This window comes from Taudactylus pleione, unplaced genomic scaffold (genome assembly GCF_031769625.1).
Source record: "Taudactylus pleione unplaced genomic scaffold, aTauple2 ptg000095l, whole genome shotgun sequence".
NCBI lineage: Eukaryota > Metazoa > Chordata > Amphibia > Anura > Myobatrachidae > Taudactylus > Taudactylus pleione.
Window position 1 is genome coordinate 4,390,871 of NW_028284497.1, and position 24,280 is coordinate 4,415,150.

A 24,280-nucleotide genomic window follows, 5' to 3' on the forward strand; every position below is an offset into this window, starting at 1 on the left:
AAGTAAAAAATAGCAGCTCAATAATTGTACTTTGTCCTGCCAAGTGAGTGCCCTCCCCCCAGGTCACCCTTGGACCTGGCAGACAAGGTCATAAACACCTGAACACCAGCCAAATGACTCATTTCAGAAGCATAACACAATTGTCTAGTTGTGTATTTTGAATATCCTCCTTCATGACTTTTCTGATTTACAAACTGTATGAAATAATTGCAGAGTATAAATTATTTGGCTTTATTCTTTACAGACTCACGTGAAATCTGGAGGAGCAAAGGCAGATTTCAGCGCCCCTGCGTAGATGGCCAATATAGACAATATGACGCAGGCTAGGAAGAGTGACGCCAGCTTGTTCACATAGCGTACACCTACAAAGACGATGACAGACATCAGAAGGAGAAATCCAGTGCCATAAACCCGCATGTTATTCAGCATTGCTGCCGAGCTCTCCGACACTCCCTCACCATGGAAAATAACAGCCTGTGGAACAATGTACACCTGCAGAAAAACATCATTGTCAAAAACTGGCTTATCAAATGGAATGCAACTACAACTCCAAGCTAACTTTGAGAAATAATTGACTAAATATATTTCAAGGCACAGAAAAGTACAAGTCTGCTCCTAACACAGGCTTCGTTTGAGAAAAAAAGGATTATTTTGAACTCACAATGAAATCATTTTCTCTGAAGCAATGAGTAGACTGAGTGTTGTGTCTTAAGCAATCTTGGCTGAGGTCATCTGTGTTCCCCTACTGCCTCATAGGTTAGGATTGACCAGTGTGTACAAAACAAAAAACCCTCATAAATGCAAGTGCTTATATTTATTTGCTTTTTAAAAATAGACGCCAGCTTGTTCACATAGCGTACAACCACAAAGACGATGACAGACATCAGAAGGAGAAATCCACTGCCATAAACCCGTATGTTATTCAGCATTGCTGCCGAGCTCTCAGATACTCCCTCACCATGGAAATTAATCTTAAACCGGGTACACATTAGACAATAAGTAGTCTGATTCCGCGGATCGGCCCAACATATAGGGCACATAGTCTAGTGTGTACCCACTATGCTCGCCCCCCCAGCTGGCCGACATCGGGGTCGTTCCATCATCTGTGCATGCACGGACGACGGAGCAACCCGGCTGCTGATGCAAGGTCAATGGTGCCGGTGAACGACATATCGGGCAGGCAGTCACCGAATCGTGCCCTAGCTAACTTGTCCTCATCCTACACAGCCCTCTTTCTTTCATCCCATCAATTGTTCTCTAGTAGTGAAGCAAGATGGCTAGAGGGGAATGAGATTTTTTCCCAGTGTCCAGTCTACTAGGGTAGGAAAATAATTGTCCACTTCTAAAAGGAGAAAGTTAAGAGCCCCTTATTCCACTTGCCTGGACCAGCTACATATCTGCACAAATTATATACTTTTTTAATATGCATGATAGCTAATTTGAAAATATTAAGAAATACGTAAATGACATAATATGATTAAGGTCAACATAGATTAAGGGACAACCTCAAATAGACAATGTTCTTTCAAAGTGCCGGGGGTTGTAGTGACAAATATGCAATGATTCAGGCCTGAATTTGGAGACATAACACTGAAGGGCAGGCTCAGTATTAGGTCATATTTTAGTTTTTCTGGGGGTTTTTTGCCAGGATTTTGGAGAATTGGGTGCTCATTATAAAGGCTGAACACATTGATAATGAATACAAATGCTAATTTCTATGTGGCATGAATTAATACAAATAAAAAGGCGTTCTGCAACCTTGTTGAGACTTGTATACTATCTCTATTACACAAATAAACCACATTTTTAAGGGGGTATTCACACAACCCATTGTTGCCTTAGTTTATCATTTTCACTGCTGAAAACATTTTCTACACGAATAGTAACGTACCATTATATTCCATATTACTGTACATAAGAAATACTAACAGAGAACAACAAGTGATAACTTGTACAAGTGCAGTACAATATAGTTTGATTCCACCAACCACACAATTCTAACATAAACTTTTATGTTTTCACAATCAATACTTCTGCGACAACAAATCAATGTTTATAGTCGCTCCACTTTGGAACTCTGGGCCTGACTATGCGCTCGCAAGCGGGTCGTTGGTGGCCCAGTGCGCATGCGCGAGACCCGGATAGCGACGGGCAAACCGTCGCTCTGGATCTCGTACCAAAGGGGGCGTGCTGTCGATGTTGAGTGACAGCACGCCCCCTTTGGTGGGCGGGCCGGGGGCGTGGCTGTCCAGACAGAGGCGTTCCCATGTCAGTGGGAGTGCTTTCGGCTCTGGTAGAGCCGAAAGCACTCTATGGCTTGCGGCAACGAGACCCTACCACAAGGGTCTCGTCGCAAGCCCGATGGTCGTGATGGTCTTGACCACCGCAACCATCTTCCTGGCCGCTCGCTATAGCTGTGGGTGGTCACCCAAAGCTATGCGAGCGGCCAGGAGGCCGCTCTGAAAAACAAGAAGGACGGCCCTGATTCAGAGTGAGCGCTCTGTCAGAGCGTCCGGCTCTGAATCAGGCCCTCTGTTTAAACATAGGTAGGATTAGACAATATATGTATATTCTTTTTTACAATGGTACTCCTTTAATGCATAGTTTATTGAAAATGGCAGATATCTTACCAGGAATATCTCGATGGCACCCAGTATGTACATAGCTGTGGCAAATGTTGTTCCTAAGTAAAAGCAGAGACCAACAGCCCCTCCAAATTCAGGGCCAAGGGCCCGGGATATCATAAAGTATGAACCTCCCGCTAAGAAAAGAAAGAATGTATAAGAAGAAGACAAAAGTAAGCTAGAGATACAAAATAAGGGAGGTAGGGAGAGAGTGTAAGCTAGAGGCAATTGACTGAAAGAGGCAGAATTCAAGAGAGGGGGTGTGAGCAGGAAAGGTAGCGAGAAAGAGACAGAAGGTGAGAGAGGGAAAAAGGGTAAGAAGAATGGAGTAAGGAAAAAAAGAGAGAGGGAGTATGTAATGTCACACAACAAAAATAATGTATCAGACGTCAAAGCAATATATGAAAATGTAAAGATTAAATTTCAAAAGATTGGTCTTACCTGGTACTACCCCATTTGTTGCTATGGCACTCATGGAGATTGCTGTAAGCATTGTCTGAAAACAGAAGACATAGATGACATTATTAACATTTATTTATACAGCATATTCTGTTTTGCTTTACAATTGAGAACAAACACAGAAATATAACGAGACTCAGTATTATAAGATACAGAAAAGAGAGGTAAGAGGGTATTGCTGACAAGTTTACAATCTATAGGCATGCTTACAATTTGCTTATGTCTAACAAATTGACCACTCTTGAATGACAAATGTCAGCTATTCCCAGAAATACTCACACAACAGCAGCAGGCAAAAACAATGCAAAAGGAGTGTAAGATACCAGCGGTTCCCACTACCCATGGGAGACGAAGAAAGAGGATCACACCAAAAATGTTTTGTAGGCATGGGAGGTACACTCCCATAATTGTGCCCATTCGAGGTGTCTAGGGAAAAGCAAAGTAAAATGAGTGTGTCTCTTTCTGTTCTACCTTGAGGTCTACTGCTTCTGAAGGATCCAAGTTGTTGTTTTATTATCATCTCCTTACCTTAGCTGGCTTCTTCTTACCCTCACTTTCTTCCTCATGCTCTCTGGCACCCTGAGGGAGGTTGGTGTAATTGGCCAAACGGTTAAGTAGAGAGGAAACTTTTGGACGTGTGTCCATCTCCTCCTTCACACAATAAAGAAGATGAATAGTGAGAGTCATTCAAAGTTCTGTAACCATATAACAGCATGTCTATAGGCTAAGTACTCTATACACCAGTAGAGGTGCGTTATTGTCAATATTACACACATTTTCCTAATGTATCCTGAGGTTTCAGAAAGTACTGCGTATAAGCAATACTATAAGAACTCAAGTTTATACAGATATTATTTAAAGGATTGCTTGTGTAATGGGTTAATTTCCAGCAAACAAAATCGAAAAATAGGAGAAAAAAAATTGCTGGCATTATGTACAATCAGAACAGATTACCAGGGGCCGATTCAAACAGTCACAAGACCTCACAAAGCACACCGTGCAAAATGACTTGGTCTTGCATAGTTGCATCTGTCTAGTCTATGCTGGGATGGGCTATTTTGTACTTTTAAATTGGGCATAGTGCACCAACAAATGTGCTTTCCACAGAAGTGCAACTGTAACATGCAAATGTATCCCATTTAAAGTCTCTATTCAATAATCTTAATCTGAAAAATGAAATTGCCTTGCGGCAATAGTCTACAAAACTAGGAATGGTGTCACTCCATGCAGCTATTGGTCAATGCTCTGCAAACTATGCCCATTGGTGGAAATTTAGGTACAGCTGCATAAATCGAGGTTTACGGAGCTTAAAAGGATTTTTCACATCTTGCACTTTGTAAATGTGTCTTACTGTGAGATGCACTAATAAACTATTTAATTAATAGAGGAAAGAGAATCAGTGAGGGGAAAGTTGTGGGTATTTTTTTTAAGCACAATTTACTTCATATTGGGTCTGATTTTGCAAATTATAAACAAAGCCTTTGCGTCATTTTTGTATAGAAACATTATATACATGTGATGTTAGGCCTGGAAAGTTTCTCTCTTTAAGAATCTCTTGTTTGAATTTAAAAAGTGGTAAAAATGCAGTTGTCTCTCACCTCAAAAAGAGCAAGATTCCTGTCATATGACTCTTCCCCGTCTTCATTGTGGTTCTGGTACAGTGCCGAGTTCTTCCTACGATCAATCTCTGTAGGAGACAGCACTTCGTTAAATAACACAAAAATAAAAATCACCACCAAGTTCCCTGATATTGTAACCTATGAGATGTACCTAGGAGCTTGCTGTTCTCCTCTGTTACCGATGTCTGGCTCCGATCTGTAGAAGACAGGCCAGATAATTAGTACTTCCAGCTGATGAAAGTGTTGTAACAATGTCTTAAAACAAAGGAAAAGTAAGTGCTTGGCTGGCAGCAACATCAACATTTAAAAAGTTTTATTCCAATGGTGATGCTTATACCATCACTGAATATGCAGATCATGGGATTTTTCGTAAATCATTTTGGCTCAGTCCATTGGGGGACACTGTATACAATGGTGTATAGAGTGTGGTGACAGGAGCTTGGGCACTATAAATTTACTAGCAAAAGCCTCCTCTCCTTCTACACCCGTATAGGCTGCCCAGGAAATTCAGTATGTGTCCCCAAAGGACAGGCCAGGAATACAGAACAACAATCCTAACTGGACATTGAAAAAGACAATAAAGAATAACATAAACCATAAGCAAAGAGTTTAAGTGGGGGGCATTCAGCGTCCCTCAATGAACTGAGAGAAAAAGATTTAACAAGTACAAAAAAAATCATATTTTCTCTAGCATCCAGCTTGTGACACTTCAAAAGCTGTACCTAAAGGAGAAGGACATGCCTACGACACAAACTGATATGTTTAGATGTAAAAGTGTGAAATATGTAGAATTTTGAGAAGGTGTGCACAGAAGACCAGGTGGTCACCCTACACAATGCTCAGCAGAGGAGGCGACCTCACATATTCAGGGACAGGCTGACCTTCCCCAATGTAAAGGTTGGTACACACTAGACAATGTCTAGTGTGTACCAACCTCTTTAGCGATATGACCTGGCGGGGTGCCGGCATCGACAAGTGGATGACATATCGTCTAGTGTGTACCCGGTATAAGTCTGATGAATTACCGAAGCAATACACCTAGCAATGGTCTGTTTATAAGCTGGCCAGCCTCTTTTAAGGACATTGTTAAGAACCAAAACCCTTACAATATCCAGACTACAAACAGCCCTCTTGTTCTGGAGAATTATCCTGCTCTATGGTCAGGATCATAATGCCCAGATTCACTTTTGGCTCTAAGGTAGCCCTGCCTTAATGGAAAATGAGGAAAGGAGACCAACAAGACACAGCCTCCGGCTCTGAAACTACTTCAGTTAAAAAAATAAAGTACTAATAAAATAGCTTCCATAGGCATACAATGAAAAAACCCAAGCTCTAGCAGGTACTTAAAACAACTGAAGTTCCCAGTCTACCTAAAGGGATATACAGCGAGGAGTTTTAATTTTTTGCCGTTAAATTTAAAGTGCCCAAAGTCCTGTCACCACAATTCATATACCATTTTATCTAATGTTTCCATCTGGATGCTAGAGAAAATATATTACCTATACAGACAGAAGCAAGCTCTGAAAATGCTTGAGTAGCCACAATATTTGTGCCAGGAGACGTGATTGGCAGCAGTGCCCGTGTACACAGCTCCCCCATCCTGGGTGCAAACATGCCACCCGACTTGAGCAGCCCTGCAGCCAAGCTCCATCACCCCACATAGCAGCGATGGAAGGTAGAACCGGGTAAGACGCCAAGCCCTGGGGAGCAGGACTTAACATTCTCCCAGCCATATTGGCAGGTTCGGGCATTGCCCTTTGTGCTGGTGCCAGCTGTGTACCCCTTGCTCGTCCATCATCGCCCACATGCAGCCTTCCCGCTGCTGTGTACCAGGGACATCCCCGGCATATGTCTCCAGTAAAGCAGGCCAGTGATGTCAGCACACAGGAAGATGGCCACAGTGGCAGTAGCTGCAGTGGGTTTGGTATCAGGTTCCACAGGTGTCAGTGGCCATTTGATACCCTTGCCTCTCCTTTATGTGAGTGGCACAGATGCCCAGGATGCACACCAGGCACCTCTATGCCAGTGGTAATAGTGAGGTCACTGGCTGTGTGCCCTGTGCTTGGTGACTTACAGGGCAGAGACAGATCAGTGAATGGACGATGTAAGCACAGTGCAACCATGCTACAGTAAATGTGCTTTGCTGGCAGCATACATGAGAGCAGCAAATCTGTGGTGACTGGTAAGGAGAGCTGAGGGGGACACCTACAGTCAGGTCCATAAATATTGGGACATTGACAGAATTTTCATATTTTGGGCTCTCTTCACCACCACAATGGCTTTGAAATGAAACAAACAAGATGTGCTTTAACTGCAGACTTTCAGATTTAATTTGAGGCTAATTACATCCAAATCAGGTGAATAGTGTAGGAATTACAACGGTTTCTATATGTGCCTCCCACTTTTTAAGGGGCCAAAAGTAATGGGACAATCTAAACAATCCTAAATCTAACTTTCACTTTTTAATACTGTGTTGCAAAACCTTTGCAGGCAATTACAGCCTGAAGTCTGGAACGCATAGACATCACCAGATGCTGGGTTTCATCCCTGGTGATGCTCTGCCAGGCCTCTACTGCAAATGTCTTCAGTTCCTGCTTGTTCTAGGGGAATTTTCCCTTCAGTTTTGTCTTCATTAAGTGAAATGCATGCTCAATCGGATTCAGTTCAGGGGAAAAATGGGTCTCTCCCCACAGCACATACAGTATAATCATGCTGTAGTGTCTGTGCTATCACCAAGCAGATGCTACCTGGGTATCACTCTCTCAGTCCTGGCCTCAGGCTGTGCCCATCAGCATCCTCCCCAGTTCCATTCTGGTAAGGAGTTGATTTGGCCAAAGAGAATGTGTGTATCTGAAATACACCAGTTGGTACAGAACATAACAGCTGGCAACATGTTTCTGTACTGGAAAAATAAAAATGTGACACTCTGGGCGCACAACTCTACAGCTACGATGGAATAAGTAAGGTCAATAGCACCAGCTCTGGACCAATAAATACATATGTTAAATAAAAATTAACAGATTCCACCAAAGCGCCTAGGTAACCGGTCCTGGGATAATCAGGAATCTCCTGAGGGGTCAATCACAGGGTCCCAATGCTTAAGACAGGAGTGTTCTTGTTTCTGGTTTCAGATCTATGCAGGCATCCAGCGCCAGGACCGGTTACCTGGGGTCCTAGTGCTTTCTCACTGGGTACATGTCCCTGTGTCATTCTTTTTTCCACCACACTGATAATTCAGTAATATCACCTGACTCACGGTGTAAACGTGTGTGTGGCTGCATCTGCACTTTACAGTATTATTGTGGTATTTATACCAGTTACCTTTGTTCTTACTTTTATGGATTTTATGTGATTGTCTTATTATTAAATTATACAATATTTTATTTGCTGCTATCCTTAAGTCCTTTATTCCACGGCACCTTATTTTTATATAATATTATTTGTTTGCATCACTCAGCGCTTTGGTGGAATCTGTTCATGTTTCTGTACTGGTTTATTTTTATAAAGAATTCTCAGTATCTACAGTCCTACTTCTAAGGCCTGTAAAGTACATGAACAAGGATGGTAGAGACCACTGTCATCCACACAACTTGCTGATAGTAATATAATATGTGTACTAATTTCTTATCACATCTTTATAAATAAATTTGTAAACAATACTAATTACTTAGCAACAGTTTTGGTAGGATTCCGTATTCACTATTATACAATTATTGTGTGAACCATTTTTTGGGGGGGGTCCCAACTTTCCGAGGAATTCCATCCCTGGGCTGACCAGTTTTGGGCTGGATAACCTTATGCTGCCTGTCTCCCTGCTATAGCCTTATCCTCTGACTGGTTCTGCCTGGTGCTGAGTTTTGGAAAATAGAGGGAACACCACACAGTTTTTCCCCCTATTTTCCAATACTAGCCCAGGCTGAGAGGTCTAGGGCTGGTTATTGATTTGGGGAGACACCTCACATTTTCTTATTTTATTTAAACATAACTAAGCGTGCAGAGATAATACTGATCTGTGCAGTGCTTTCTTTGTGTGAGTGGAAGCCGGTCTGCCAAAGAAATATGTGTACAGTGACACAATCCTTTCAGCAGATTGTTTTAGTATATGCAGATTGGAAATCTGCTGCAAAATTAGACAGGGGTATATGCATAGATTGGTTGTAGAATCTGCGCCCAGCTCTGCAGATTGTGTCAACAGTCCGGTCTGGAGTTGGATTTCCTGAGAATTGGACAAGTCTGTGCCCAGCTTAAGCTGTACTTGTCCAACTCTTCAAGTCTTACCTCATAAGTTTAGTTATGCAGATCGAAGGGATGCTGGGCGCTGCGAGTGGACAGCCGCTTGGGGGGTTAGGTTTAGGGCACCCGGGGGGGACTTAGAGTTAGGCACCCCCCGGGAGGGTTAGGCTAGGGGGAGGGAGGGTTAGGCACCCCCCCGGGGGACTTAGGTTTAGGCAGCGGGGAAGGGGGGGGTTAGGGTTAGGCACTTGGGGGGGAGGTTAGGGTTAGGCACACCTAAGGAGGGTTAGGTTAGTTTATACCTACCTTAGCGACGATCCGGATTTCCAGCGCTGTCGGGCTTCCGCTGCCGGGAACTCTGCTTTTGTCGGCCAGGCACTGCCGGGAATCGATTCCGCCCATGCTCCTTTTTTGTTACTTTATTGATGTCTTTTTTGAAGATAGGGCCTCTGAAACTGTTCATATAACTCAGAGTGAGGTCTTTATCAGCGGTCTTTCTCAGTGACAATATAATTGTGGTCTTCCTGCAACTCATATCTCTTTGTATTCAACCATGTATATTACTGGCTTTCCCACTGCCTGTCAAACTACAATTGTAAAGCAAATGGGTCTGCACAAGAGACAACGATAGCTAAGCTATGTCAGGCTCAGCTGGTCACACTGTAATAGACACCTAAAGAGTGGGGACCCCTGTTATAAATTTAATTCAGTCAAAGAATAGGGCTGGAATCCATAGAGATATTGGGCCTTCAAAAAAGCTAGTACACACCATTCCGGAAACAACCAGTCCTCGAAGAGACAGACAACATTCGGTACTAGTGGAGTTGAACGAAAAGGTAAATATGCAATCAACCAATCAGAGCAGTCTGTGCTCAATTGGCAGGTGCATGAGAAATCCACTCTAATTGGCTGTTCGTGTAGTGGCTGACTCAGGTTAATTAGATTCATTCATTTGTGTTGTAGCTCTGAAAGGATCAGTTACGCTGGGCATACACTATACAATTATCTGTCAGATATCTGTCCAATCTGGCTAGTTGAAATGAAAATCTGGTAATGTATGGGAGAGCAAGTGACAATCGACCATTTGCTCACATACACTGGAAAACAGACAAAAATGCTCGACAAATTGGTTAAAAGTAAAAACACACAAATTTAACCAATGTTTTTTGTCCATTTTCCAATGTTTAAAACCATATGATCAACGGTCATTTGCTCCCATACATTACCAGGTTTTCATTCCAACCAGCCAGATTGGACAGATATCTGACAGATAATTGTATAGTGGATGGCCAGCATTAATATTGTTATCTTATGGTATTCTATTTTTATTCCCTTTGGACAACTTCAGAAAAGAAAACAAAAGATTCCCTATGTATCAAGCTGATCGAAAATGTAAAACAAACCGCTGTCGGGGGTCTAAATTTTTTTCTTTTTAGGTACTATTGTAGAACTATTTATAGGAATACCACGTGTTCCTTTCTATTTGGACACATTTTACTGCATGAATAGTGCTGAAATGTGGAGTTTTGCTGCCTGAGTTACATCCAACTATATATCTGGCCCAGTTACTGATATTACTATTCATATACCTTACTATGTAACCTCTATAAACACTGGAAACTATCATTATAGGAAAGGCACATTACAGGCCCTGCCTGTATCAGCATCTGCTTCTATTGTGGTAACAGTGATGTAATGCCTTTTGTGATTCATGCTACATATATTATATCTGCTTATGTTTCCAAACTGCTAATCAAGGAAAAACAAAGACCTTGTTCAGTGGCAAACGCAGGATTTCTAGAGGGGGGTTTCCAAATGCCTGATTTTAGAGTGATTGTGGCCAGTCCATGAAGAGGGTAGAATTAGCACTTAACCAGCTTTAATATGTGTCATACAAAGTATATTGTGTGTCATAATTCCAGCATATAGAGGACCAGCAATCACTGTAACCCATTAAATGCGGCAGTAGGGCCATCCTGCCTGAGCTGAATGGTTTTATTTGAGATGTAGGCTCCATTCCAGAGAATAAGAGCAAGTCCGGGAGTCTGGGGGAGCAGTAGAGGAACCTAGCACTGTCCTGGACCCTGGACATATATGTACATATTGTTCTCTATAGCAGCACATACTTAACAGTGAATGTTTTCCAGATCTCCTAGTTGGTGCACAGGTTATTTATTACTGGCTGATACATGTTAAAATATCCACAGGTGGTGCTAATTATTTCATTTGTGATTCTGAGATGAACATACAGCACTAGTAAAATTCTATTATATTACTATTTCTATTGTGGTCATGGTGTGGGCTGGGGAGGGGTGTTTCCAGGCAGATGGAACCCCCCCCTGCATTTTCCTATGTTTTTGGATGGGGGGAAAAAAAGTCACAGCCACTTACCACTTTCCCTGAATTCTTCATCTCCCGCTCCTCCTGGGGAAATGGAGCTCACCCCCTCTATATGATCCTCATCATCAGGTACTTTAGTGACCGTGAAATGTGGCATGTCTCACGCCGCAGTGACTATTTCTTACTCGTTCTTCCCTTTATTCCCTCTCCCAGTATCCGGTTTACCCAGTAGTTATAGGTTTCCCATTACTTAATTCTTTATCCCATTCATTTCCATCTCTGTCTCACTCTTCTTCAAACCTCTTTCGGCATTCATGCAAACCTTTCCAGCTTTGCCTCTGTTCACCATACGTATTCAGGACCTGCTGCTGACTGCACCTCCAGCTATTCTCTCTATTCCCCTGGTCCTGGAACGCTTATCTCACTCCTGTGCTTTCATCTATTTACAAAACTTTTTTCTCTGCCTTCGCCTCCTGTACACTATGTTCCTTTTTCTCCCTTCTGGGACAAGCTCACTATCAGCGCTTCCCTGTCACATGTCCTTTTCCTATCCCAGTGGGAGGTGCATGCTCTTAAAGTCACAGTCACGTTAGCAGCATATACAACAATTGCACAGGTATTAAAGCCCTGCTTTGCTCTGACACCTAAGCCACAACTAAAGGTACTGTGAAGTCATGCTGCACGCACTAGGTGGTGGGTTGTAGCTCTCATGTGTTCCTCTGTTCAGTACAAAAGGTGCAAGGCTGAGCGTCTGTCATTAAAACATTCTCATAAACTGCTTCCAGCCTGGGGTGTGGCTCATAAATGAACAATAACTACATCTGTCATAGCAACAACATAACAAGATTAACAAGGGTGAGCCTGTCACACATAACCTGGGGTCACCCTAATAGAAGCAGCGAGGACAGGCACAGATAATGGTGTGAGCGGATGTTATTTACAGTAGCTCTGAACACAGCCAAACACCACGTGCTTAGTCAGTTGTGTTCACAATAGTGTCACTACTGAGGACTGTCATGCTATTAACCAGAGAGTGCTAGATCTCTCTCTAAGGACCGATGTCTCCTTGAGAGAAAAATGCAAGATATTAGTGAGGATATAAAGTATTTGTAATGCAAATCAGACTAACCTAACAGCTATGAATTATTACAGATACTTATGTACATAGTGGTTGTTTAATTGCCACTGGTTATTTAGTCCAAGTTTAAACCAAATGGTACTATAGCCATTGCAATATTGAGTGGTTCTGTTATTTTGAATGAATGCAAAGTGACTGTCTGTCTTCACATTACCACAGCACCTGTACTGTAATACTATAAGGGATATGTATCAAAGCTTGGAGAGAGATAAAGTACCTACCAATCAGCTTCAAACTGCCATTTTACAGACTGTGGGGTCTATTTACTAAGCAGTGTTAGGAGACAGAGTGAAAAGTGATAAGAAAGTGATAAGGTGCCAGCCAATCAGCTCCCAACTGTCATCTCACAGGCTGTTTGAAAAATGACAGTTGGGAGCTGATTGGCTGGCACCTTATCACTTTCTTATCACTTTTCACTCTGTCTCCTAACACTGCTTAGTAAATAGACCCCTCTGTTTGAAAATTAACAGTAAAGGTGGGTACACAATAGGACGACGGATCGGTTGTCCGGCGATCCGCCATCCTATATGATGAATGGTAAGTGTATACACACTTACCAAGCGTCGGCCCGATGTGTAGTGCCTTACATCACAATTGGGTGGGCACATGTTGATGTCAGTCACCCACGGCCTCTGCAGCAAGGGTACGTGCGGTCGGCTGACTGCCCCTACACACGATGAGCAGATATATCGGCCGTGCTGCACAGCTGACGCGATATGTCTGTGACCAACGTCATTCACAGACATATCGCCAGTACAGAATGGCCGATGCACACACGATATATCGCTGTTCAATTAAACAGCCGATATATCTGCCATTGTGTACCCAGCTTTAGACACTAATTAGTTGGTACTTTATCTGTCTCCAAGGTTTGATACATCTTCCCTGTTTTATAGGATTGTAAATGATACAAAAGCAAATCATCCTTATTAGGCAATTAGAATGTCAGCTACAGATTTGTACTGACTTATGGCCTCACGCAGAAAGATGTGTTCTTACACAGCAATTTATATGAAATAAATATATGTAGATAACTAAATGTGTTAAAGGCCTGTTCAACAGATAGATAGTTCAAGTACATATAGTCCTGCAATGCACATAAAGACAACTACCTTAAACTGTAGTGTCGGTGGGCAAAGGGAAAACATGTTGAAAATTGCAATTAGCTAAACTGACCCCTTATTGAAGATATGGTCAAATGTGTAACTAGACATAACACAGTAATTTAATATATTCATGTCTGAAATCTTATATTATCTTATATTGAAAGAACAATGATTCTTAATTTACTCTGGAAAGCACAATAATTCTGTTTTGCTAGTCTAATCAAAATCAAAATACATTTCCCTGTTGCATAACAGACACAAAGCAAATTGTGCTTATACAGCAGTTAATATAATATGACAAGCTCCTCATAACACCTGCGTGGCGAGACACTTGTCCTTACTTTACTGCTTTAATGAGCAAATTAGTTGATAATTAATTTTCCAGGGCATGTGCTGTCATGTAAATAATACCACTTTTAAACCTCTTTTCCACCAAAAACCCAGGTCCGACCTGGGTTTTCAGACATGGTTCCAACCCAGGTCAGACACAGTTTACACAGCACTGTCGATCTGTGTTATACCCCTTTTCCACCTAAATTCCGGGTCTGACCCAGGATTGGAACAAAGTTCCTATCCGGATCAGATCCGGAATTTTGCCGGCGCCGACTCGGGATATTCCCAAATCGGCGCCGCTCACACCGCAGTCGGGTCTGCACAGACCCAGCTTTTCCGGAGTGAAAGTGGACGCTTGGAGATGACGTCATCTCCAAGCGCCACTGAAGCCGGACCAATCGGCCGGCTAGCAGCGCACTCCAGGTCATCGTGACCCGGACTGCGCTGTTCTCACAGCAGGGTTTCACGGGCTACACCTGTGTTAAATCCTGCTAGTTACCTGGGTTGGATTGCCGGATCACTCGACCTGGCGATCCAACCCTCTCCCCTTTTACGCCAGGGAGCTGCCCGGGTTAACCCTTCAAAAACCCGGGTTTTAGCTCCGGTGTAAAAGGGGTATTACACTGAGCTGCGACCCGGGTAGACCCAGCAATAACCCAGGTTATTGCAGCGGAGTAAAATGGGTATTATACCCCTTTCACATCACAAACACAGGTCGGACCCAGGTTTTGAACCCGGGTCAGGGCCTTAATAACCCGGGTTATTGCAGATTTGGTGCCTTTTAACTCAACCCGGGTTGCCCATGTTAAAACAGTGTGATGTAATTTTTAAAGGATTTTATTTGCTCACAATTATGATGACATTTTCAGTAAAGAAAAAGGAGGGGCTGGGGAATGCTTGCAGTGCAGCAATCATGGCCGACGGCACATGTCACAGATGCAGCCCACATTTTGCTGATGTTGCGATAAGTTATCGCATCCTTGACAGTGCCAGTTATCTGTTTACAGATTTCTTCCTCACCCCTGATCCGCAGCAACTCCATTACTTATTCATCACTCCAGTTTGCCATGATTCCTCCAGTGGAAGTAAAGTACAGTATAGTACACTGTGCTGTCTGTATATAGCTTATTATTAGCTGTTTTTTCCTCAAAGTGTGCAAAGTTTGCAGTGCAGGACAGTAATGTAAATACAGAGACATGTGCTCTGTGTGCAGGCTGGTCAGCTGACTGGAAAAAGTCAATCAGAACTATTTTCTCAGACCTGGGTCGAATATCCCGGGTCTGTACCATTTAAGAGCCAAATAATCCGGACCCGACCCGTGTTTAACCCGGGTTGAAATACTGGGTCGGACGACCCGGGTTATTCATTTTGGTGCATTTAAAAATCACATCAACCCGGGTCGACCCGGGAATAACCTGGGTTATTTTGGCGATGTGAAAGGGGTATTACATTACAAGCAATAACCTGGGTTATTGCAAGTGAACGTGCAGCAACCCAGGTTACTGTGCAGTGTGAAAGGGCCACGTTGAAATAAGACGGGTCCAGCGACCTGGCATTTCAACCCTGGTCACGAGAAGGGTTGAACACGTGTTCAACTGGGCTTGCGGTGCAGTGTGAATGGGTAACCCGGGTCGATGCATAGGTAAAGCCAGCACTTGGAGATGATATATGGCCTAATTCAGACCCGCTCGCGAGCGCAGGTCGCTCGCAAGTGGGTCGATGGTGCCCTAATGCGCATGACGGAGGGAGCTCAGTCGTGCGCATGTGCGAGACCCGCATAGCGACGGGGAATCCGTCGCTCGGGGTCTCGCACCAAAGGGGGCGTGCTGTCGATGGTGAGTGGGAACGCCTACCGTCTGGGTTCGGCCCCACTGACATCAGTAGTGATGTCAGTGGGAGTGAGTTTGGCTCTGATCGAGCCAAAATAATTCCAGGGCTTGCGGCAGCGAGACCCTACCGCAGGGTCTCGTCGCAAGCCCGATGGTCGCGATGGTCTTGACCATCGCGACCATCATCATGGACGCTCGCTATAGCTGTGGGTGGTTACCCACAGCTATGCGAGCGTCCATGAGGCCGCTCCATTTTCAGGTAGGAGGGCCCTGATTCAGAGCGAGCGCTCTGGTCAGAGCGTCCAGCTCTGAATCAGGCCCATAATCTCCAAGTGTCGGCAAAGCACGTAATGCCGGGTCGGGCCGCCAATCTGAAAGGGGTCTCAGCTGGGTCGCACCCAGGATGGAACTGTGAACAAAATCCCGGGTGTGACCCGACATTCTGATGTGAAAGGGGTATAATTGTAAAGTGCTGCAAAATATGCTGGAACTACATAAATAAATGTTAACAATAATACAATTGATTTTTAGAATGCAGCTAATTAAGCTGATTTTAGGCACCACTGTTCACATATACATATCTCATGAACTTTCTTAGGCCATGTTTATACAAACAATATTTTTAGGGCATTAAAGTGCTGCTTTCAGCATTAACACAGTACAGCATGGGAAGCATTGGTTCCTATGTACAAATGGATTGGCAGTGTAACCGTGGTATTAAGAAGCCACATGTTGCACTACTGTGATTAACAGTAGCTTTTCTTAGAAACCCATCTTCTGTTAGATCCACATTATACTGAAACTTCCATATCAGAGGCGCGGGAAGGGGGAAGGAAGAAGGAAGGTTGGTTCTAACTTTGCTATACTCAGATGTGGTGTCAAATTCTACAGGGTAAAAGTAACTACTGTATAGGAAGAGACCATTGAAATGCATTTCTTGCAAATTTTTACTGTTCCCCTGCATAATTCACTTACATAAAATGTATAATACTATAACAGTGGTTCTCAAACTCGGTCCTCAGGACCCCACACAGTGCACGTTTTGCAGGTTACCTAGCAGGAGCACATGTATATTCATTACTAACTGAATTCCTGAAAGGAGTATTAGTAACTGTAACTTCCATGCAAGGCATGTATTTAATTCACGTCACAAATACAAATAGCAATAATTCTAGCATTAAATGCAGAAACATATTTGGCAGGGCAAGGTGGCCACACTGTGGACTGGATAGGATTCCTCAACAAGATTATTAGAGCTATTATGGGTTTATTCTACAATCCTACAAGCCATGGTCTCATTCAGTCAATGTCTTTACACTTCCCCCTCTGAACATTATGATGGTACACACCAAGACTGCATCTTGCCATCCATATTATTCGCTTTGGTTACAGAACTGCAAATTCAAACCGACTGGCATTCAGGAATCAGAGACAATAAAATTGCTCCTAAAGCTGGGTACACACTAGACAGGCGTTCCCGCTAGGCTGTTTTAGCGGGGCGCAGCGCCCTGCCCTCCGAGGGCAAAAAGCACCCTGCCCTCCAGAAGGAGGGCAAAAAGCACCCTGCCCTCACAGCCTGCGGGTGCCGTCTTCACCCGCGGGACGCAGTGTCCCGCGGGTGGAGAAATGTGTGGTGACCCGGTCACCGCCGGAGAATAGACGCCGGGCGCATGCGCCCGGCATCTATTCTCCCTGTCTGCAGCGCTTGGGGGCTGCCCGGCGTGTCCGTAAGTGCCGGGCACGCCCCCAAGTATGATGAAAAAGGGGATGCGTCTTATAGACACGCCCCCCTTTTATGACCATGCCCCCTTTTCGGAGGCGCGCCTTCGGCGCGCACACAAAGTTGCCCACTTTAGCTCCAGCGCCCTGCCTGCCGCCAGAGCTAGAGTGAGCAATACACTAGACAATATGTTGTTCGATCCCGTGGAACGGGCCAACATATCGTCCGCATGGGCCAGCGTGTACCAACTATGCACGACTGTGCACGCTCCCGTGGGTCATCCATCGGGGTTGTTCCATCGTGCCTGCATGTAGGGGCGATGGAACAACACAGATACCGACGCTGGCATGGTGGATGGTGCCGGTGCCTGACATATTTGGTGGTGTGTACCAACCGCCCGTGCAGTGTGTACCGACACTGCATCGTGTAGTGTGTACTGGACGCCCGAAATATCTTGCGGTCGGGCGTCGCATCGCTGGGTACACACATCAGCAAGTGTGTACCCAGCTTTAAGCTGTGTACACACTGGACGATATGTCGCCCAATCCGGCCGGCATATCATCTATGTCAGCAAGTGTGTATGCACTATGATCGACCATGTGGGCTCCCGCAGGGTCGTTCATCACATCGACAGATTGAGCCTACATGCTGCTCAATCTGTCAATTTGATGAACGATCCTATACTTGTGAAGACGGCTGGTGAACAACATATCGTGTGGTCGTTCACCAGATCATGCGGTGTCAAACGATGACACGATATGTAGTTCATCGCATTGTGAGTCGGCCAGGTACACACAGCGTCTAGTGTGTACCCGGCATTAGGCCCACAGTGTGCCCCTATCCATCACGAAGTCCATCATTTCCTTACCTCATTTATTCTAAGAAATTCAAACATATGAGGAATTAGGAAGCTACAAAATGAATACTAACAAATCAGAGGTGACAGACCTCCTCAACATGTATTCCACAATCAGGTGCTTGCTGGAGCCTAACAAACAGGGTTATTTATAGATGGACACATATTTGCACCTTACACACGTATGAAAAGACGCAAGTAAGAAACAGCAAACCTGTCATTAAGTAGATGGACACATCTTCAGATGGTAACTCACAAAAAGCAGTATTTACCATTGTGTATGTACGTCTAGCATACCAGTGTGTGTATGTACCTTTGTACAAGTATGTGTATGTATCCCTGTGTACCTGTGTGTATATGTACACCATGCATACCACTGTGTGTATGTACACCTGGCGTATGCAGTGTCTTTGCTGTAGCAGTCAGTAATGTGAGTTGACAGCGAAGAGGTCGATCATCAATCAGCCAATCAAATGCTGCTAATAGTCATCATTGCAGTCTACATAAGCACCAGCCCTCAAGAACTCACAACATGTACATCAGTCAGTCCAGTATTTGAGAAGCTTCCCAACCTGTGGCAATGCAAATGTTATATTTTTAAATGGTACTGTCCATCTCTGGCAAGTTATAGCATTCAGAAACATACAAACAAATTTTTCTGTCAAATTCAAAACTTTAATCACGCTGAGCTTGTGGATTACTGTAGGATCCCCGCCTGCTTCACTTCAATTCAAAGGGCCTCCTCTCCAACCTTAATAGTATTCCTAGGGGTATTTCTCTATCGGTAATATGCAGCTGTGCATGTGACCGATAGTTACAGTACCCCAACATCGCAGAAATTACTACACACCTCTAACGGGTGCAAGGAAAAATCTGCAATGTTGTTGGTCACGAAGTGCTGGAGAAACTGGAACGTCAGTACCTCACAGTCATCACTGATAATTAAATACCTCTCTTAGTACAATTCAAAAACTCAATGAATTTAAAGAACCTAATGAATTTAATGGGAAGCCAACTTTATCGAGCCGCTGGAGGTACCAGAGTGGGACACTAGAACTACCTCTGGCTAATCTTCATTGTCATTTTTCATCAATGTGGGGAGGTGCGCCCAGGAACAAACTAAGCAATATTACAGCAAGAAAAGAGGAAAGTCTGTGGGGCACTAACATACTAATGGTAATTCCAATTAGACAGCAATTAGTCTACAAATTAGGGATATCACAATCAAAATATATCTTTTAATAGACTTTAAAAATTGTTGCCAGCAAAATATTAAAAACAAGTGCAAAAAGTTACATAAAATTCTTATTTCATAACTCTCAATTATGCTATTGTCTGCAATTGTCAATCCGATATAGGGGTCAGAATATTAAAAGGAACACTGATATACTGTAATATGAACTCAATATGAGAAACTGTTTCATGTGTAGAGAGACAGAGAACATTTAGTAATCATAGTTGAGTTATGAGATAAGAATTTAGCTTCACTTTTGCACTTGTTTTTAATATTTCGCTGACAACAATTTTAAAACAAAGCTACTAAAATGTATATTTGAATTGTAATATCCCTAATTTATAGACTAATTGCTGTCTAATAGTGATTACCATTAGTATGTGAGTGCACCACATAGGAATACCTTCTTTTTTTTTCTGTAATAATCTTCAGCTTGTGTCAGAATGAGAGAAAACATTGTTAAGAGCTACAGTGGTAATAACCTAAAATTACTAATGTTTGGCAATGCATAAAGCTCACTCGCAAAAGACTTCACATCAACGGAAATGTAGCATTACCCTAAATATTTCTTCCTCCCTTTCCCCATTACCTAAGAGGGTGCACTCGAAAACACACTAATGCTGGGTACACACTGGCGGATATATTGGCCGATCAATTGATCAGCCAATATATCGGTGCCTGTCGGCTAGTGCGTACCAGCGATATATGTCTGTGAACGACGTCGTTCATTGGCTCTGCTGCACAGGCGACGGACAGATTTATCTGCAGATATATTGGGGCATGGTGCTGCAGCAGCCGCCGGGAAGGGGGTTGCTGATCGCGACACATGCCCCGGCCAGCTGGACTCACGGCCAGAAGACAGATGATGGTTGTTCAGTGTGTATGAACACACTGCATATCTGTTAAGTGTATACCCATCTATACACAGCAACTTGTCAGCTGGCTGCATCCTAGAACTCTCCAGAATCACCATACACCGTATCGGTGATTAGTACCGCTTGGCACATGTACAAAATGGAATACATTACCAATATTCTCAATAATACCACAACTCAGTTCACAAGCATCTCTGAACTATGGTCAGGGTCTAAGGTTTGTGGGGGCCCCTATCTATAAAATTGTCAATATGAAATGCTGGCGATGTTGTTAAAAAGTACAATGTGCACCACATATGTGTTAAACACAATGTAGTACCCCCAGTTCACATTATGTCACATGGAAACACCAGTTCACATATGTCAGAGTGCCAGGCACACTGGTGATGTCCCGGCCACCATGTTGTTAATCCCGCACTGACTATGGTGCTCTCACTTTGGCACAATTCTGCTATTCTAAGGGCTGATCATCTCTTGCATATCAATTACGTAGTATAGCGAATAGTATGCTTACTATCATCCCTGTAATGGAAACTGTGCTTCCTGGCTATCTTATTCCCTGATTCTCCATCTACTGACCTCACTCCCGTCCTCCCCAGGACCCACTATCGCATTTTTGATTTTTCAATCCCTCTTATGTTTCTCTCCCAAACCCCAAAACATTGGATGTGGTATAAAAGATAGACAGTTAAAAGGTCAACAATTTCTAGATAGACACCAGATATTAGACAGGCAATAGGTTGACAGGAAAAAAAGGTCAACACACTAAAGGTCGACATGTAAAAATGATCGACAGTATCGAACGGTCGACACCCTCTTTTTGGGGGGTTTTCTAACCCTAATCTTCACCCTAACCCTCCCCTTGGTCCTTAACCCTCCCTCCTGGTGCCTAACTCTAACCGACTGGGTAGGTGCCTGACCCTAACCATCCCTTCTAGTACCTAACCCTAACTCCGGTAAGTGCCTAACCTTCCCTCCTGGTGCCTAACCCTAACCGTCGGGGTAAGTGCCTAACCCTAACCGTCGGGGTAAGATCCTAACAAAAAAAAAAACACGTGTCGACCATTTGATCCTGTCGACCTTCTTCCATGTCAACCGGTTGATTTTGCCTATTAAATAACTGCTACTTTAAAACATCGGGCAGTCTCACACGGGACTCGTCGATGTCAGAACTCTGCACGCTATTATATTTACCCCCTGGTGTCTATCTAGACATTGTCGACCTTAACTGTCTATCTATAGTCCAGGTATCCAAAACATTAATTGTCACTTTACTAGTTTGCCTTTGTCATCGCACTGCAGTACAGATTTATAATGTACACATGATCCCTATGCTACATAACAATTGTAGACCTCTGATAGTTATGTATGGTCATGGAACTTTTTCATTTGTACTGGTGGAAATTCAATAAAATTGTGTTTTACAAAAAAGAAAAACTGTCCTGAACTGTTATGATACACAAAATAATTATAAAATGATCCTCAGTTTAATTAAACCCCATACGCCAAATGGTACTTTGTAAACATATGTTTTTGGGATATGTGATAAGAAAAAGGCTGGAAAACCTTGTTGTGATGACAAATAGGCCTAATATTCTCATATGCATTGCTAAGAGCTTATTCCCCAACTCTAGTGAAAACTGTCAGGTAATTTTAGGCATGCCTATAAATTTGGTCAGCATGTGACCGCAGCAGACCAGAGTGTGGTCATGTCCTCTATGGTAGTGGATAGATCGCCTTAGATCAGGGATGGGGAACCTCAGGCCCGGGGGCCGTATAAGGCCCCCGGAATCATTAGGTCTGGCCCTCTGAGCTTTGTTCTGCTATAATGGCACCCTGCAGCCAGAATCTATGCAGCAGTACCGCCTGGAGTGTCCTTAGGATGCTTCAGACTGTCACACAGCTGCCCTTACAGCTCCCCAGAGCATCCTCAGGATGCTCCAGGCATTGCTGTAATCACTGGCGATTGTGGCGCTGTCCCTGTGTGGCATCACACGGAGGGGGCGTGGCCTGCACCGGGCCCTCAAATAATGTTATATATATCAAAATGGCCCTCGCCAGAAAAAAGGTTCCCCACCCCTGCCTTAGATGTACCCTGACGTTATCAGTTACTGTCCAATATCATTAGTTACTATCCACATAACCTGTGGGAAGAGAAGCGAGCATATGCTGACTGCACCAACAGGCCCCAATTCAGTCGCTTGGCCCAAGTGTCAAATTGCAGTAACGGTCTAGTTATGCCACATGCACCAAGGTCAAGTGCATACTAAACACACTAGCTCTATGTCTAATCTAATAACTATACTAGTCACAGCAATTCCTACCTTCTCCAGTGTCCATTGGGTTAGTGGTCCTCTCACTAGCTGGATCCACAGCAGTGGTGGCCAGTGAGCTGTCACTGTATGCTTCACTTCGACTCGCATCCCGGACACTCTCTCGAGAGCTGAAGCGTACATGGGAAGAAGAGCTGAGATCTGGGCTTGTGTCTGATATGCCCCCCAAATCATCCATTCTGGTTGGGGTCACTGTAAATCGCACAGACGCCATTTTGGGAGGCATTGGCGCCAGCTCCTCGCTTTGAGCGGCCACTTTCCCACCTATCCAAGAAATATATTAATTTTAGCTGTTTACACACATTAAATAACATATGCACATACAGGAACGTTTTATAGACAATGCACAAAACAGCTTTCTCTATATCAAGATACACGTATTCATTTGTGGAAAATAATATTATGTCCAAAGAATATTGCTTGAAAGAGAAAGACAAATCTATATATATATAGTATTCCCGGCTTATACCACCACCCTCACCACCATATATTCTGTAAATAAAAGTGCATTACAATGAAATAATTGCATGATATTATTGCTATAATGTCAATCGAGACCTGAATATGCGTAGAGATATCTACAGTCATATAAACATATCCATTATTTATTGACAAATCCAATTAGTATTTGGATGCAGAATAGCAGAAACCCCACACTGCTAACAAAACATAAAAGCTCAGTAACAATCAGTATAACATATTAAAGAATAAAAATACATTCTTATACTATTGAGACGCACTCACAAGAGACTCAGGCGGATTACATGACAATAGAATGACAAGTATTGTATTTACCAAAAGAAAAACACTAAAAAGGAAGTTGCAAGACAGGAACCAGCAAACCACAGTTTTATCCCGGAATCAGAATATTGTATTGCATGAAGAAAGGACCCTTCTGCGCAGCACAATCCAGGATGGAGCAATAGACAACGATGACAGAGAATACAGAAAGTCACAGTAAATAGTGACTGGCTGGAAATATCAGGAGACTACAATCAGGGTAGAGTGACAGCCTAGAAAGTGATGAATGGGGAAAAAGCAAGAGAAGCTACCAGCAAAGATATGTTTTCTTGTATATGCAAATGATGGAGGATAATGCATAGAATTGGGGGGTGGAGTGCTCAGTATATTAGGAGGGTAGGGGCGTGTAAATGGGAATATTCTACGAATGAGAAAGGAAAGGTAATTAGTAAAACGGCGCAGGGTTTAGTATGGGGGTCTGGGTGGGTGCAGCAGAGGCAGAAACAAGAACAAGAGAATACAGACAGAAGGAGGAGGGCGAGGGAGGGAGAGAGACAGAGAAAGAGAGAGGCTGCAGGGACGTGAACGCGCACAGCCGCTATGTTTCATAGTATTGCGTGCTCGCGTCGGAGGACATGCACTAGAACGCGCGCAGCCGGTGTATTAAGTAGCGTGCACGCGCGTTCAGAATAAACGGTGTGCGCGCCGCCCGGGAGAGCCTCGGTCAAGAATTGGGCGCTGCGCGTCGTACAGGCACAGGCAGCAGGATAGTAGACTGCTACTTGCTGTGCTATAGTGCAGGATAGAACAACACAGATGTATTCTACCTATCAAATATGT

The 24,280-nt window shown here is 43.6% G+C and overlaps 1 protein-coding gene across 3 annotated transcripts in view; it reads right to left on the bottom strand.

Moving 5' to 3' along the window:
* Nucleotides 1-24,050, bottom strand: part of SLC12A6 (solute carrier family 12 member 6) — a 72,009-nt gene extending 47,959 nt beyond the window's left edge. The window contains exons 1-9 of one of the 3 annotated variants that reach the window (XM_088469906.1): nucleotides 23,495-24,049; nucleotides 22,691-22,963; nucleotides 4,854-4,898; nucleotides 4,682-4,770; nucleotides 3,612-3,734; nucleotides 3,363-3,509; nucleotides 3,066-3,120; nucleotides 2,631-2,761; nucleotides 251-492 (exon numbers count right to left, since the gene is read on the bottom strand). In XM_088469906.1, coding sequence (XP_088326032.1) covers nucleotides 251-492; nucleotides 2,631-2,761; nucleotides 3,066-3,120; nucleotides 3,363-3,509; nucleotides 3,612-3,734; nucleotides 4,682-4,770; nucleotides 4,854-4,898; nucleotides 22,691-22,925 — 1,067 coding nt within the window. In that variant the 5' untranslated portion in view covers nucleotides 22,926-22,963; nucleotides 23,495-24,049. Of the gene's footprint in view, nucleotides 1-250; nucleotides 493-2,630; nucleotides 2,762-3,065; nucleotides 3,121-3,362; nucleotides 3,510-3,611; nucleotides 3,735-4,681; nucleotides 4,771-4,853; nucleotides 4,899-11,326; nucleotides 11,775-22,690; nucleotides 22,964-23,494 lie in introns of those variants that run through there. The other 2 variants (XM_088469908.1, XM_088469907.1) reach the window with 2 other exon arrangements.
* Between the last annotated feature and the right edge of the window lie 230 nt (nucleotides 24,051-24,280).